General features: G+C 35.3%; 1 protein-coding gene across 3 annotated transcripts in view; it reads left to right on the plus strand.

Annotated features, from left to right (window-relative positions):
• nme7 (NME/NM23 family member 7) overlaps positions 1–17,572 on the plus strand; it is an 80,129-nt gene that overhangs the window by 56,199 nt on the left and 6,358 nt on the right. For all 3 annotated transcript variants that reach the window (XM_015364196.2, XM_015364195.2, XM_015364194.2), the window contains one exon: positions 1,872–1,973. In XM_015364196.2, the coding sequence (XP_015219682.2) occupies positions 1,872–1,973 (102 nt within the window). The remainder of the gene's footprint in view (positions 1–1,871; positions 1,974–17,572) is intronic.

The raw sequence follows: 17,572 nt of genomic DNA on the forward strand, positions 1-17,572 counted from the left end.
TAATACAGCTTCCCTTTCAGGACTTCTGCTTTGATTAGATAAGAAGACCCTTTTCAAAGCAACACATTCCTTAACATTTTTTTTTTTGTATTCTGAAGGTGTCTTCATTTGACATTTAAGGTGCCTTGAATATTTGTATTTTAATAGTATTATTTTTGCTTTTGGGACCTGGTCAAGGAACTCATTAATATCAAATCTCCCTGTAAGCTGAAAGTCACCTATCTGCAAGGTTGCTTGTCCTTAGACCCTTCACTGTGAATTAAATGCTGTGTTATACAGTGCTTTCTGTTGCAAGGGCTAAGCTCTCACTGTCTTCTCCTGAAACTCATTACTGTCTGTTTCTGGCTTGGCAACAAAGATGGGTTCATTTAGCTGCACTAATGCAGCAGAGACCCAGAAAACATACAACTGCACCGTTTATACAGTGTTTACATGGTTCTTGCTGTTTTAAGTATAAGTTCTGGGTTCCTGATTTTTCTCACGCCACTGTAGTAATTTCTACTGTATATGCAAACAGATCCATAACTGTTTCCAGTTTCTGTTCTTTTTTTTACATTGCAATTATTATGCCATATTATAGAACATGCAACGTTTTCAGCACTTTTATTCATTGCATAATAAACGGCTCAGGAGCACGTGAACAACACTGGTAAGGTACTGTATTTTTTCAGATTGATTTGCCAAAAATGATCATGTTTTGATCTGTGTTAACAGTGGCCCTGGGAATTTTTTCTCCACCTGAAGTCAGTCAGTACCAGGGCTGTTAGTATTTGTTTAAAATTAGCAAGGACATTGAGCTAGTCCACAGCTCTATTCTTTACAAAACAGTCTATTATTGAGTCAGTTACACAAGAAGCATTCTCCTCTAATTACCTGCCAAGAGTATTTCCTGTTACCTTCTGCATCTCTCAGCAAGTTTCTGTTCTGCCCTGTATGGAGATGAAACCTATGTACAGTCATCATGTCTAATAATCACAAGACTAAAGCTCATTACAACAACCCTGTTGACCTAGTTTATTGGTATTTAAAATTCAATATCCTGCAAATGTCTGAGTTTTTTCTGTTTTCTATGAGAGAATAAAGGTTTCCTTTCAGATCAATATAATTTTTTGTCATCTGACAGTCCCTTTAAAAGTAAAACAGGAATGTTCATTATAGAGCTCTGCAGCAGGTGGACAAAGAAAGAAAATGTTTATTTAAAAAACAGCAATTCGTGTTTTTTAACAGTTTTGAAATTACATTGGGATTCTGTCTAAACTGCTTTATTCAAAATCAGGCCAAATTTATTGTAGCTTTATTACTTACTGTCTATTGTAAGAATAACTGATTAAATATGTAGCTGTACACCTTAAATCAGATGTTAAAGTATTACAATAAATGTAGAATTCTGTAGGTTAGTTTGTAATGGCTTTCTAAAATGTACTGTTTTCTACTTATACACATATAGAACCCGTTAATATATCAGGCAACTACTGGGATCTCCCACCCCAGTGCGACAAATGGAACAATGTGTGAGAGTAACTGTGTGGCCTAAGGCGCTAAGCCACCCACACAAAACTTTTACTATACATTAAATTTGTAAAAGTACACTCTACCATAATTGTACACACAATCCTTGTAATCTCAGATAACTAGCAAAAGCCAAATTTCATAGCATTTAAATTGCCATTCTGAGAAAAAAATAACTATAATGGTAGGGTATAATGGATACAATTGTTGGGGGGTTTTTGCCTCGAAACCTGAGCCTCTTAAAGTTGCTGAGCCGCTCACTGCATGTCTGTCGGCTGCTTTCCATAAACAAAAGGCCCTTTTATTGTTATGCTCTGTGTACTTCACAAAAACTCTGTTTTCTTTTGTTTGCTTTCCGACAGAGTATGGTAGCTGAGCTGTGCTCGGGACCTTGTATGGCATTAGAAATCCGTGGAACAGAGGCACCAAGGACATTTCGAGAATTCTGCGGGCCTGCTGACCCTGTGAGTTATTAGCAAGAGCTTTCCCATGCTTCCATATTTCCATAACACCTCTGACTCTCAAAAACTGAAATGCAGTCTGGCTTTCAGCATCATTTTAACTTCCCCAAGCTACACACAAAACTCTGTGAAATCCCACTGTTCTCTGCCGTTGTGCTTTGTTATTTATTTTTAATAAAATAAAATAAAAATATGAATATAAATTAATATGAATCATATTTCATATTGTTTTTCATTCATATTTCAACTCAACAATATCATAATAGGACGGTATGATTGAGTTATCTGTTGTTATACACATTCACATTTCGATTGGATGGTAAGTGAATAATACATGTTGGATTGCAAAGTTTGTTGCATCATTACAAAATGTACTTTATCTTTACTTTAACAAAACACTTTCACTTTATGCAAAGTGAAAGTGTTTTTAAGTTCCTTTTAGATATACCATGATTACTGTGACTTTCACATTTCTATCATGTTGCTTGGAAGTATGTTTTGGATCATATATTTTTTAAAATTCTACTCTGTTATTTTTTCCAGGTAAGATAACATAGTGTACTTGTCCTTACTTCCATTTTAAATTACCTAATTAGCTCACTTATAATGCTTTGATTGCATATGCACACCAGATCAAAACTATAGAAGTAATGCAGTTTTGTAAAGTTCCTGAGAGCTGCCGTTATGGATATCATCTAATTTTAAATAAAAATGCCATTATTAATAAATTTTAGAAAACATTCAAGTATGAATGACCTTTATCTTAAGTGCTAGTCTCCATTTAAAATGAAAACACAGAAGATACTTGTACTTTGATTGACATATAAATACTAATTTGTATTAAAAGTTGCTTACACACTACATAAATAGCTTAACGCACACTCAATGCATTCACTGAAAGTATTTCTGTGCTTTATATTCTGTTGAACTTGACTAGTCCCTTTAAATGCTTTGCAGAACTCGCCTTTGGTTCTTATGGCTTTTCAAAATTGTATGTACTGTAGACTGACAGAAATGTACAAGACACAGGTCTTACGTGGATAATGTGTCAAATTCCATAAGATAACACTTAAGATAGTCTTTGCCTTGGGCAAGAGTTCATTACCCTGAAAAGTGGTATAAAATACATTTCTGATAATAGAATGGACTTTGTTATTAACTTCTGGCAAGGTTTAATATTGCATTTGCTGACTGAATGGTCGTTTTCGTAAGATGTAATGTCTTTCTGTATTTTAAATGTTTGTATGCAGATAATGCCAAATTGTATCTTAAGATGGTTAAAGAATTGTGTTTAAACACTTGGTTAGAAATATTGTATAGCATTCAAAAGCAGAATAAATTTCTATACAGAGGGAGGAGTTGCCCAGATAGCATGAAATAATAGTATTGTTTTTGTTTGAAAAATTCAGTATTGCAATTCAGTTAAACACTGACCAAAGCATAACTGAAATTTACACATTTGGCAGATTTAACTGAAAGTTTGGAAACATAAAAAACACCAAACTGCATGATTTTTTAGATTTTAGAAGTAAAATGTTTTATTTTGGTCTTGATTTATCAAAATTCTACAGGCTGTTTCTTAACAAATAGAAGAGTAAGCAGCTAATATCACATTTTCAAAGGATTTTTTAGAAATATATGATTTGGCAACATTGTTCACTGTATTCACATGAGTAGACTGTGTCTACTCATTCACTGTCCAAAAAAAGTAGTGTAAAATAAATATACTTTCTTGAATAATTTTACGTTTGGTCAGGATAAGTGCACAGTGCCATTTTCCTGTGATTAAATCATTTAACTAGTTTCACAGCAGACCTTTATAACAAAATTTATGAATTCACCAAGGCAACTGTAGGCAAGGCAAATGAAGGTCTACCAGAATTTTTCTAAAAAATATTTGTACTCTCATTTCTTTATCATAATATGAGGTAATCAAATGGAATGGTAGACCGAGAATGTTTCAGCATTAGCAAAATGCATGTTGTGAATGTTTCTGTGACTGGGAGTTTTAGAAAATGAAATGTATGTAATGTTGGTTTTTTTCTTCTACTGTTCTGCTGCCAATAATAATTATTTTGGTTAGTTTCTTAGCTTTAATTTTAGCTATTAATTGTATATACAGTATGCCTTTGTACCAGAGCAAGCTGTTTTTGTATCAATTCAAGTCTAGTGTTTTTTAAAAGTCTTTGTTGAATTATATTTCTGTTGAATTAAAAAGTACAATTCCCTAAAAAAATACAATAGATTATTTACTGTTGAGAGGCGATGTAGTTCTTACCTCTAACATGCAGGACATTGTCCTGGCTCCACAGGAGTAACAAGATTGCTTAATCCTAGCTTCAACAGGTTGGTGGATCTGCTCTGAACCGTAATGTGGTGTTGTCGTGTAGAGCACATTCTATTCGAAGAGACAAAAAACAAAAATAAATTATTTAATACACATGTAACAGACACGTACACTGTATTGCTGGATAACTTCACATTTTGTTTCTTCACAAAATACTGTTTGAATTTAGTTTGAAATTTACATTCTACTCATTTTATTGGATAATTTTTAAAGATTTAATCCATTATAATATCTTTCCACAATAAAAATATGTTTTTCATGAATGTGAATTTGAATAACATATATTTATAGCTTTAAAAAAACAATGCAGGCCTACTTTAATTGCTATATTAATATGATAATTGCACATCAGTCTATTGTGTATTAGTGTCATATTGTGTAGTATTGGAGGTGGGTAGCTGCGTCAGCATGCGTAGGCTGCAAAGGAACAAGTAATAGGTTTATTCCATGCTGAAAAAAAAGAAGACGTTTCGGCGTTGTGTTCTCTTTCTTCTTTTTTTTCAGCATGGAATAAACCTATTACTTGTTCCTTTGTGTAGTATTGTGTGCCCTGAAGCCTGGAAATCTAGGTATCGAACCCAGGCACTAAAATAAAGATGACCACACAATGAAATAACCTTATAAAATTGATTGATTAAAAAGAATGAGCTTTTGAAAGATGGAAGCTAACATTTTTACTGCATGTTTCTCTTCAGACTAAGCTGCATTCACTAAATCAACCACTTTTTAAATAACCAGAAAGTAGGACAGATGTAAAGTGTTATTTCCACTAAAGGCTGAATGAGCTCCAATTGGCTCAATTGTGGAATTCCTTCTTCAACCAAAGGGGCCCCATTTGTGTCTCAGTGGTCTAGTCAGCATGGGATTACCGACCTCTACAATGGACACCGCCATTATTGACCTCCCAATTTCAGAAGTGGAATATCAGTGAAAGCTGGTTGGCACTTGAGCTCTCCTAGTTACATTGTGGTTCAGGTGAATATCTGCGTCAGCATGCGTAGGCTGCAGTGGAACAAGTAATAGGTTTATTCCTTGTGTTTCCTTTCTTCTCTTTTCAGCATGGAATAAACCTATTACTTGTTCCTTAGTTACATTGTGTTATCACAACATAAGAAAATAAGCGGTATCATTTCGATGCATGTCTCAGAGCACCCCTCTTCAACAAAATGTTGACATCTTGCAGATTTTGAATGACCTCAAATATCCCTGCATGCTGCAGTAGACCTGAAGAGATTTGTTTTGGATGGTTTCTTCATGAAGGGCAGGATATAGGTTAGAATTGTTGCCTCACAGCACAGCACTAGAACCCTGTGTTCAGTTCCCGGGGGGCTATCTGCGTGGAGTTTATATGTTCTCCTCGTGTTCATGTGGGTTTCTTCCAGGTGCTCACGGAGTTTCCTCTCATAATCCAAAGACATACTGGTAGGTTAATTAGCTTCTGTAAAATTGGCCCTGGTGTGTGTGTTTCTGTCTGTGCAGTGGACTGGCGTCCCATCCAGGGCTTGTACTCATTGCTTACCAGGTTAAATAAAGCAGTTAGAAAATGTATGGATGTTTTTTTTCGTGAAGTGTTTCTTAGACTGATATTGGGTAGCTATATGATATATGATAGTGAGCTGGTATAAATTGTGTTAACTGTGTACGTATTTCATACAGTCAAATTCCACTAAATGTTTGAATGATAAAGCGTTTCTGATTTTATTTTGTTTGTTCTAATATACCTTACATGACACTTCATTTTCCTTTTGTTCTCTCAGAGTGACTTTTTAAGTAAGTAATTCTGTGGAACATATTGTGTTTTCTTTAATAAAAGAAATGTCTCTCTAAAATTTACGTACTCTGTTATTGAAGTGTAATAGTAGTGTGGTATTATTATTTTAATGCTAGTGGATGTGTATTCTTAATGGTTTATGCATTTTTCCGTGTATCAGTCTTGCTTATTTCCTTGCTCGTCCTAAAACGTCTTGCTTTTCATGTCCAAGTGTCATGAAGTGTCACTCCACTTTAAAAAATATCTTCACTTAAGACTGGTTAAAAGTTTATTGACAGGCAGTTTGAATCTCATTTTACTCAGACCACTGTCATGACAACCAGCTCTGGATGCTTGACCTTGTCTGTAAACCTTTGCATGAGCACAAAAACAAACATCACTGGTGATATTTTAGTCAGCACCACATACTTAACTTGTAACGACACATATATATATATACACTGTCCTTCCTAGGGGTTCACATGCACTGAAAATCTCCTCTACAGTTAGGAATTTCTAACGTAGCTCTCACATATTACCTGCATTCCTCTAGCTAAAAGAGAAGTGTTAATCCATTCCTTTTCATGAGAAAAGTTTCATGTAAATAAGAGGGGAAATTGCCCTCTCATTGTTTTTCAAGGTCCCATTTGCCACACCCTGAGCTCAGTAGCAAAAACAAGTGAGGCCATCATAGTCCTGTGACAGCTCTTGGATATCGGATCTGATTGTGGACTTCTGTCTGAAGATTACATGGTATAGTGTCCCCATGGTTGTGTGGATTTTCTCTTGATGCTCCAGATTTCTCCCACCTTCCAGAGACATGATAGGAAGGTTAATTGGTGTCTTTAATTTGTGTAACCAGTGATAGACTGGTGTCCCATTTAGGATGCAGTAACACATTGCTGTGAAAGCAATTTGTACTGTACTACTCATCAATTATTATGTAAAAACAAGTGTTTACAACTGCATATATAGCGCATACAGAAGGTACTCAGCCCCCACCCCACCCCAAACAATTGCAAAAATTGTTATAATCAGAATTTCTAATTCATTGATATGATTTTTCCCATGCTTCAAACAACATTTTTATTCTGTAACAAAAATGTATGAATGATCACAAACAGAAATATCTTCTTCTTTTCATGCTCTGTCAAGTTCAGTGAACCACAATCGTCAAGTCCTCCCACAAATTCTCAGTAGGATTCATGTCGTGGGTTTGGCTAGGCCGCTCAAGAACATTTACTTTTCCAGTGTCACTATAGCTGTATGCTTGAAGTTTTATCTTGTTGGAATGTGAATCTTTGCCACAGTCTAAGGTCTTTTGCTGACTAAAGCAGATTCCCCTCAACAATTTGCCTGTATTTCACTCTTTTCATTGTTCCCTCTATGCTTACAAGTGCCCCAGCGCCTCCCGCTGAAGAGCATCCCCATGAGATGATGCTGCTACCATCAGTCATGGTAGGGATAGTCTTACACAGATGATGAGCCATGTCGATTTTGTGGCAAGCACAGTGCTTTGAGTTCAATTTTTGTATTATCAGACCAGAGAATATTCGGCCGCATGGTCTCACGGTCTGCCATGTACCTTCTTACGTAGTCTTTTCTCAGAAGAGTCTTCTTTCCAATATCTAATATTAGAAGCTAAATGCTGTATGTCTAGTACTGCACAGTTTAATGTTCTTTGTCTCTTCTCTTCTCTATCAAAGTCCTTCTTACCCAATTTCTCAGTTTGGGAGGACCACCTGCTCTAGGAAGAGACTGGGGGATTCTTTATACTTTCCTTATGATGGACCTGATTGTGCTCCTGGGAACTTTCAGCACCCTAGATATTATACCTTATACTTATGCATTCCAAAAGCTTGGTAGTTTAGTAAGGCATATTTTAGCACACATTGTAAACTCGCCCCCATGTTCTTGGTGTTAAACTTACAATTGCTAGTCAGTTTTATGATATTTATATTTTAAGACTACAAAATAGTTTCTGATACTATTAAACATTATTTTCATTTCATTTGTTGAAGATGTTTTATGCTTCCAGTTGAGTTTTTGTCAGTTTTTGTTCTGACCACACCCTTTTCCATGACCATGGGTATTCAAGAATACTAAAAGAAAGCAGTCAAGTATGATGCAGTGTGAGATTCAAAAACCACCATGGGATTTAGAAATGACTGTGGGTGGGCTTCTGTGTAGGATCAAGGAAAAACCTTTCTAATGAAAGATTTATTTTTAAAAAGGTTACCACATGCCTTTTTAATAAATGTGCATATCTAAAATGATCAGCTATGTTTATATTTAATTTCTAAATAATCTATAGGCTCAGTGTTAGCCAAATAAACATCTCAATTTTGATGCATGAAAAACAGTTTGCTCAGCATTGCATAATTGTTAAGGACCTCCTGTGCAGTAGAACTTAAATCCCTCCGTTTGTTTTTACATTCTTATTAAATAGAAAAAATGGTTCAGCACACTGAGAATGATTTTGAAAATTAATTTCAGAAAATAAGATACATCTTTTGGAGTTCAAAGAGTCAAACCATACTACGACACTTGTAATATGTAAATATGTATTACATTATGGCTTTGATTATGCTGTGATTATGATGCATTTTTACATGTTATTGACTGGAATTTAGTTGAAATCGATGTATAGAATTAATTAGTAAATCCTCTTCCCCTTTCCCCAAAGTTTCAGCTCAATCAAATATATTATTAATTAAATGTAGATTAATTGAATGTCTGTCTAACCTTTTCTCACAGGCCAGCAGATAGTCATACAGTACATTCATCTGTTTTCTAACCACTTTATCCAATACAGGGTCAATGGGCACAAGACAGGATACACCCTGGACGGGACACCAGTCCATCACAGGGCACACAGAGCTACAAACACACACTCATATCAGAGCCACTTTTGCCAGTTAACCTACCAGTATGTTTTTGGTATGTGGGAGGAAACTGCAGCACCTGCAGGAAACCCATGCGACCATGGGGAGAAGATACATGGGGATAGCACCCCAGGAATTGAAGCCAGGTTAGCAATGCTAACAACTGTGTCACCATGTTGCATAGTCATCCATTTACAGTTGTGAGAAAAGTTTGTGAACCCTTTGGAATTATCTGGATTTCTGCATGAATGGCTCCTAAAATGTGATCTGATCTTCATATACGTCATAATAATAAATAAAGTCTTATTTAACAAACAACACACACAACATTTTACATTGTCATATCTTTATTGAACAAAACTAATTTACAACTGTACATTGTATATCACACAGAGAGTAATTAAGTCTGCAGCAAAATAAAATACAAAACCAAAGGACAAAAACAATGCCTCAATATTTTCTCACCCCAGCTCTGATCTCTTCTTTTTATAGCCTTCTCTCTGCCTAGTAAATGAAGTGCTCCTTACCTCCAATCAGCACACAAGCTAAAAAGAGACCCTAATGCTCGTTTCCTTCTATGTGCCTCTGATGCTTGAATCACTTAAGTACACTAAAGAATCTGTGTTGTAACCTTTTTAAAATATAATACAAAAAACATTCCAAGCCCACATCAACCCCTTGCACACTTCTACTGCATGCAGTTGTCATTCTCTATCAATGATTACACTGATTTTTTCTGCGTGTTTCGGTACCTCCCTGTCTTCTAAAGACATGCATGCTAGGTTCATTGGCATCTTGAGATTGTGTGTTTGTGTGTACGCTCTGTGTGTATGTCCTGTCCATAGCATTGTTTTCAGGAAAGCTCTGGCTTGCCAGTCCATTACTTTCACCAATAAAGTACCACTGTTTTCTGATAATGGATGGTTTCTTCAAATTGAAATTAATTGTTCCCATCCCCGTAGAAGATTCTAGTATGCAGATAATTTATGAACAGTATAGACCTCTCTATCCATCTCTAATCCCACCATTAAATTCGTCACAAGTTGTGATTTATTTCTGTTCAACCTTTTAGAATATTTTAGAATGTGTTGCAAAAGTATTTGGACCTAAAGTTCTGATAACAGCCTCGCATTTGGTTGGAAATGTGGTCATTTTCAAATGGGATTAACAGAGATGATATTCTAGTATAAAACGTTTGAGCTTCAAAGTTCATCAATTATTTTAGGGCATAATGATTAATGATTTGTATGTCATAGAAGCCTCATGGGTCACAAGATATTTGCATTTATGATATTGCAATAAATTTAAATATAGAAATGTTACAGTAATGTGAAAAAGAAAGGGTTCTGCATGTTATTTTTATTAATTAATAGTGAAAGTAAAATTTGAGTGTGTTATGTGTCACATTAGGTTAGATTTATCTACTGTTAGCACTTGGTGTGGACTAGGTGAATTTCAGATATGTCTTAATATGTCAAACCATAGAATCATGTGGGGTTTCTTTCACATTTTTTCACATCACTGTATGTGACCTTGTAAAGATCTAGAAGGAGCACTGCATGATTTTTCATTCAGATTTTTCAGATTACGCACAGTACAGATGAAGGTGCCTTGCTAGCTACCTAATAGATCTGCTCATATACGTTTTTATTGAGATTAAATACACTTTAAATTAATTCCTTAATATGGATGTATCAAGTCCCTGTGAGACTGTTTGAGCAGGACTGCCTTTACATACTGTAGGTACTATATTGTCGCCTCAGCTAAGAACAAGATGTACTGTTCTAAAATGATGTGAAGGGCATTTTAATAGAGTTTTAGTAGATTTGTGTTTCCATTTTCCAGCCCATTACATAGCCTGTTTAGTCCTCAGGTTTCCAAGACTAATTATATTCAGCTATGCTCCCCGAAATAATCTGTTGTTTTCCAAATAGACTTGAGGAATGTTGGAATTGTTTCTTTTGAGTCTTGCTAAATAATAAAAATACTTTAAATGTGTTATGCTGATGAATGGTACTTTGAGGAGACCCCAATTTCCTCAAAGAAGCTAATGTTCTCATTTGTTTTATGTCTTAATAATGGTTCTCAAGGAGTAAATAAAATGGTTAATTTAACGAGTGCATCAGCAGTTTGGGGAAATCATATGGCTGAAATTAAGTTCAGATGTCTGGAAATCCCTCTTCTTTGTGTAATCAAACTGTTAACTGAGACTAAATTATTTTTCAAATTAGAGGATATAAGTTACGTGATAGAATAATCTTGAAATGAGGAAATCCCAAGCTGAAGATACATATATTTTGGGAAAAACAGAGAATGGAGGAATTTATTACTAATCATACATCCCCTTTTAAATTTAACTGGCAAATAGAAAGGGGAAACAGTCTGCATAAGGGCACACCTTACATTATAGATAAGGTCTATTACAAGACAATATAGATGTCATGCTGTGGTATTATTGCACGGTTGTACAGTATGGTCCACAGCCTATTATTTCACTTGTTTTACAAGTAGGTACATATATTAACCATTCAAATCGATATTTGGACACATACTGCAAAACCTTTATCACTTTGGGATATGCTTTGTTGTTAACATTTATTATACTGAGAACCATTAAAAACTCAACTGTTATCGGATTCAGTGCTCATCAGTTGCGTCATTAATACCTCTAAGTATACTTCATGCTCTGTGATATAGCCTTTCAGTGTTTGAACTTGGATGTCATTCATTTGCTATTTACAAGTAATTTTATTCATAGCATAAATCTCTCTGAGCTTTCTATGTCAGTGTGGTCTGTTTTGGTGATATTTCTAGTAAAGTAGTCCAGTCGTGCTAATTTTCATAGGGTAGTTAGTATTCCTTTTGAGAATGCCAGAGAACCTGGGAAGGTGTTTGTATTTTTTCAAAAGTATTTATGGAAGTTTTTCACTGATGCTTGCTGACTTTTAGATTTTAACGGAGATGAAAATAATCTAGTTAAACAGCAACTCCTAACATAAGTATATTAATATTTTGAGTAATTTCACAAGTGTTACAACATCATGTGCTGGTATGCAAATAACTAAATAACCAAAACACTACACAGCAAATATTGCTCTGTTTCCAATACAGTAGCTTGAAGTTAGTCAAAAGGTTGCCTCAGACTGTATAACAACAGAACAAAGCATGTTCTTTGACATGTTTTTTTAAACAGTTAAACATGTTTGTGTTGTGCATTTTGATATTATCTTTATATGTTGAGGTCTGTGATTAAAACCTAGAAGGTATCCCATAAGTTTGTGGTGTTATTGTACTGTACATCAGCTGCTTGAAGCATCCTTCATTTTTTACTATGCTGGACAAACAATTTAGAAATAATACCTAGTAACTAAAATCTTTTCTGTCCATTCTAAGATAATATGTGTATATTTTAATTATGACTGAATAGTGGTTAACTCTGCTGCCACACAGTCCTTGGGGTCTGGGCTTGATTTTGTACTGGGGTAACTTCTGTGTAGAGTCTGCGTTTTCTTCCTGAGTTCATGTACAGTTTTGTTGCCTGTTCCGGTTTCTTTCCACCTTCTCATGACATGCTACTGTATTGCTTCCTGCATGCTAATGTATGTGAGTGGCCTGTTGTTGTTTTCCATGGGAATAATCCATTTTCTGAAGAAGGTTTACCTCCACTGTTTTCAATAACTGAAATACCAGCTTTTCAAAAGGGGGTTTCTAAACAACTATCCCATGACCTCTCTTTTTTTATAGTTTATTTTATAGTATCTTTCACCACTTGGACTTGGGAAATGGTAATAGTTCAATGTATTTCTTAAATTTGCTAGGGGTTTTGATGAGACTGACATATAAAGAAGACATCTATGGCCCAAATACAATTATTTTTAGCATCCTTTAGCTTTAATGTGTTGATTCACAAAGAGATTAATTAAATTCTAACAAATATTAAGTAAAGTTCTTCATCTGTTGCTAAAACCAGTTTCCTTTTGTACAGAAAGCTCTAAAGTACAATTTGCACTTAAAATAGTATGCGTTCTAAATGCATGAATACCTTTATCAGGGTGATATTCAACAAGGGAACATTGAGATCTTTTGTGGGCACGTACAGACCTGTGTGTCTGGAAGAATGTTAAGTCCAACAACAGAAAATATGGAGCTTAGTTTGTTTGTTTTTTTCAGTTTGTTTATTTAGTTGTCACTTCAATGGCTACAGCTGCTGCTTTGAAGATATTTATATAGTACTCTCTTAACCTAACTGCATGCATTACCCAAACTCTAATCACCATCAAGTTCAGCATAGTGACAATGACTGAAATCTAGGATTGTCCAGAAGACAGGTGCTTTAAGCAATATCAGAGACACTCTGATTTGAAATAAGGGTCCTTTGAGTACGTCATGTGTTCTTCACAGGGCCTTTTTGTAAAAATTCAGTTGCTGCACTGGAGTAAAACAAAAGTAAATTTAACTTTTGGCACAGTTGGTATTAATTTGACCTTTTCTAAAAAGTAATAGTTAAGTTTCAAACCATGTACAGCAAATATTAGATGAATGTTAATAGAAATTGTAAGTGATGTTCTGGGAATATTTATCCCTGTGTGATGCGTCATGCAACAAACCCATCCTCATCACAATGTTCTTGCTTTCTGGGAATGGGGCAGAGCTTGGAAATGTAATGTAATTTTAAGTTTTGAATCACTCCTCAAGTGTGTGGGTTTCTGTGCAACTGAAACAGATTTCTGTTTCTATTATTGTTTCAGTAATTATATAGTGTCATGAAGAGCAATCATAATCATGAGACGTGAGCCCTATGAAAAATTAGATTTAAAGAAGTAGAACCTCTTTAAGGTGTAAATGCATGATTTCTGAATATTGAAAACATCCATACATACCTATAGAATTGCAGTTCAGTATGTATCTTATTAACAACTGTGTAGTCAATTTAGAAGAGGTAGTGTTGATCAAAGTTATTATACTTATCTAAGGGATATATACAAATAATAATAATCTAGATGTTATAGTGAAGAAGAATCGGCAGTATTGCTCACCCACAGTCTTGCTGGACATATTATGAATAGTTGCATCTCGGGATTTAAGAGCACAAAATATTTTACCTTATTTTATACTACACAGTTTAAAGATTGATGAGTCGATATAACTGGCTCTTTATTCGACATTGCCTACAGTAACAAATATTCATCAGCGCAGCTACAGGCTGTACGGGCAGTCCTCTGAGGGCTTAATCTTTGGCCTTGTAAAATAGAGGGCTCATACAATTACAGCTATTTTTAGCAAGATAAATGAGGAGATGTATGTGCATGACATTGTGGTGCATACATTTTAGTAATTGTAATTAGGGGCTAATATTTCGTCACAAAAAATCTGGCAAAGGACTAAAATCTGACAAAGGGAGTTGCAATCAAATTTATCAGGAATAAATAGGGTGATAATGAAACAGTTAAGAACCCATTGATTTGATCATTCCCCTGTCAATACAAAGAGTTTTAACTTAATTTTTTTAATTTCACTTCTCTCTCATTGGATATTTAAAATCAGCTTCTGTGTTATTGCATAAAAAATAGTTACATTTATTATTTTGTAGGAGTTATTTTAACATTTAATGGTAATTCTGCACTTTTTCTGAAGTGCCCTTTAGAGACGTCATGTGTACATGTTAATTGAAGGTATAATTATGTAACTGTAATTAAGTAACTGTAATGTGCAAACATTTCACCAGCTTATGCTGCTGTCATCAGTGCATAACTCTCATGTATGTGCTTCTCTTCTAATTAATTACACAGATAGGGATAACCTGTCAGCAAAGATTAGTTAATGACATCTGATCTTATGACGTAAGGAATTAATTGAATTATAGCAAATCATGTTTGATAAGCAAAATACACAGTTGATTCCAGTTGTATTCAACTTAATAGTGCTTACTCAGTAAGCTGCCATCATGCTCAGACATAATACTCTAAGCCTTTTTTTTCTGAGGACCCTATTATATTCTGTGTCCCTTATATAACAATAGCTCAACAGAAACAACTATGTACTGTATAAATATATACATAACATTAAAAAGACAGGAATAGACAATATATTTTAAATAATAAAATATATTTTAAAGAACGTCTTGCAACATGACCAGTACCTTTAGCAAATATTACTTGCAGCTTAGCAGGTTTTTTCTGCATGGCTCGCTTCATGCTCTCTGAAAACATCAGTCTGTATTAAATACAAAACAAAAACTTATATATGTTTGATAAGTGACGTGACTTTCAAAGGGAATCTCGTTAAGCTATCTCGGTAAGAGTGTCACTGTTCGGAGACAGTAGCTCCTCCTTTGTGGTCACAAGAGCCTGAGCCAGTGTCTTGTGATGTATCCTGATACAAGTCTAGAAACAAAACACTACTGCAACTCTTCCCTGGTGCAACTGCTTCTTAATGTAATTGCCAGCACTACGTTTCAAAGAAAGCCTATTAAAAGTACGGGACAGGACTTAACTGGTACAAATGGAAAATTGTAAGTTCTGTTCTCCAGATTTAGATCCAGCTGATCGCACATGTAAAAGTTATCATACTTAAAATCAATTACTAAAGCATTTCATTAGTCATCAGAAAAGTACACCTTTATTTGCTGGAACTTACTAAAAATGCAAAGCTCTCTTAAATAAGAACAGATCTATAATGTTTCTATTTTTTTGAAACATTTGTCCTCTACGAAGTTAACTTTCTAGGAAGGATGCAGCTCACAGGTAGCTTCAGTATCTCTGTTGCCTGAACAGCAAGTCAAAAGCAGAGTTTGACTTTAGCACTAGAATTCACGGAATGGATAATTTTGTGTTATTAGATTGAGAAATGAAGTGTTTGCTATTCCCCTGGGACATTGTGGCAGCAAAGGAGGTCTCCTGTGCTCGGGTTTGCATGGCCCCTGTACTGTCCTGTGATGCCATTGCACAGAAACAGGTTGCGTGACGAGTACGAGCACCTTTCTCAGCCTGTGCTGAGGGCTCAGAGTCACTGGGAGATATGTCTCTTAGTATTCACTCCTTTCTGTTCACAAAGAAGCTCTCAATCCAGATATATTGCACGGAAAAAAATGTATATTTGTCAAAAACAAGTATACAGTTTTTGGATATTAATTAAATATATTTGGTGTCATTTTGATTAATTATTCAGTACTGAATAATGATACCCTCAACTGACTTTCACTGTTGCATTTTTAATCACATCATTATTGAGCCTGGGCACAGATGATGTGATGATTTAACCTCTTGAATGCCAAGCCTGGTAAAAACTAAGAAAAACATATACGTGCAGGAAACAATATACTCTTTTTTAAGAGAACAACAACTTCTCTTAACATACTGTGTCATTGGTACATTGGAGTCTGGACTACGTGCACTGTTTCTCACCATCTGCCAGGAATTAATTACCAGGCAAGATGTTACACCCAAACCCAATCCATCAATGTTGGACCATGATTGGAATGACCTTGAATCACAGCACCTTACAAAGGTCAACACATGATCATGCTCCATATCTGGTCTGAACGGTGCTTGCTCTTTTCTCATAACAATATATACCTGGATTTTTAATGTTCATAGGATCCTCCTGTTGAAAGTCCCTTCAGAACTTGATTAATCTTCTCCAGTTGTTGTATTATCACTCCCTTTTCCCCTCTCAAGGGAGAGTCTGCGTTTATCAGGCATTGTTACATAACTCAAACAGCCATTCAGTCGTCTCCTGAGATCTAGTCTTCACCACTTCAGCACATAACTTGTCCTCGCCCTGGTGCTTCTTGATGGCTTTTCTAAATTTCATGGTGAAGAGCTAGATGTTCATGTGCGTGACTTGGGGTGCTTTTGGCCGAAGCAATTCTGAGTTGTTAAGAGGTGAATGTTGTTGAGGCTACTTTTAGCATTTCTTTAAAATGCTATGTTATAAAGGTGGAGAAGCTTTTGGTCAACATTAAAAAGGTCTGTGTTTGTTAGTCCATAGATATTAAGGGCCTCTCTAGTTATCATTGTGCTTAAATACTTCAAACATTCCTGTAATTAACAAATTTCATAAAGAATGAGATATAGAGGTCAAACCTACAGCAGTGTCTATGCTAAAATTCTGTAACTGTCAGAGGCTATTATTTCCAACAAAAGCTGACAGTTATAGTGTGAAGATCAGTATAAGCACTCCACAGGGCTCATTAAAATAAAATTAAGCTCTCTGAATGCAGGTCATTTGTGGGTTACTAATGTAATTACAAAGAGCCGGCCTTAGCCAGGCATTCCATAGTGATCTTTCAGCAGTACAGTGCTTTCCTGTTTTTCCATCTCTTATTCGCCTCTCTATAGAAATATGTGAACTGCATAGTCTTCCCATCATCCCAAATGGAAAATTATTAAATGGACATATCTGTATGAGCATAATTTAGACAGTGGCCTGCTTACCTCCAATATATTTTCAGAAATGTGTGCACTCTTTCTTTATTTGCAAATATGACCTTTGAAATGATTGTTTTGCTATATCAATAAAGGAAGAACAGTGGCATGAGGTATAGGTCTCATTCAGTCGAAAGCTTTTCATTAGCAGTATGGTGTCTTTTGACAGTGTTGCCAGATAAAAGAAACAGGCA

The sequence above is a fragment of the Lepisosteus oculatus genome, chromosome 15, assembly GCF_040954835.1.
Source record: "Lepisosteus oculatus isolate fLepOcu1 chromosome 15, fLepOcu1.hap2, whole genome shotgun sequence".
NCBI classification, from domain to species: domain Eukaryota; kingdom Metazoa; phylum Chordata; class Actinopteri; order Semionotiformes; family Lepisosteidae; genus Lepisosteus; species Lepisosteus oculatus.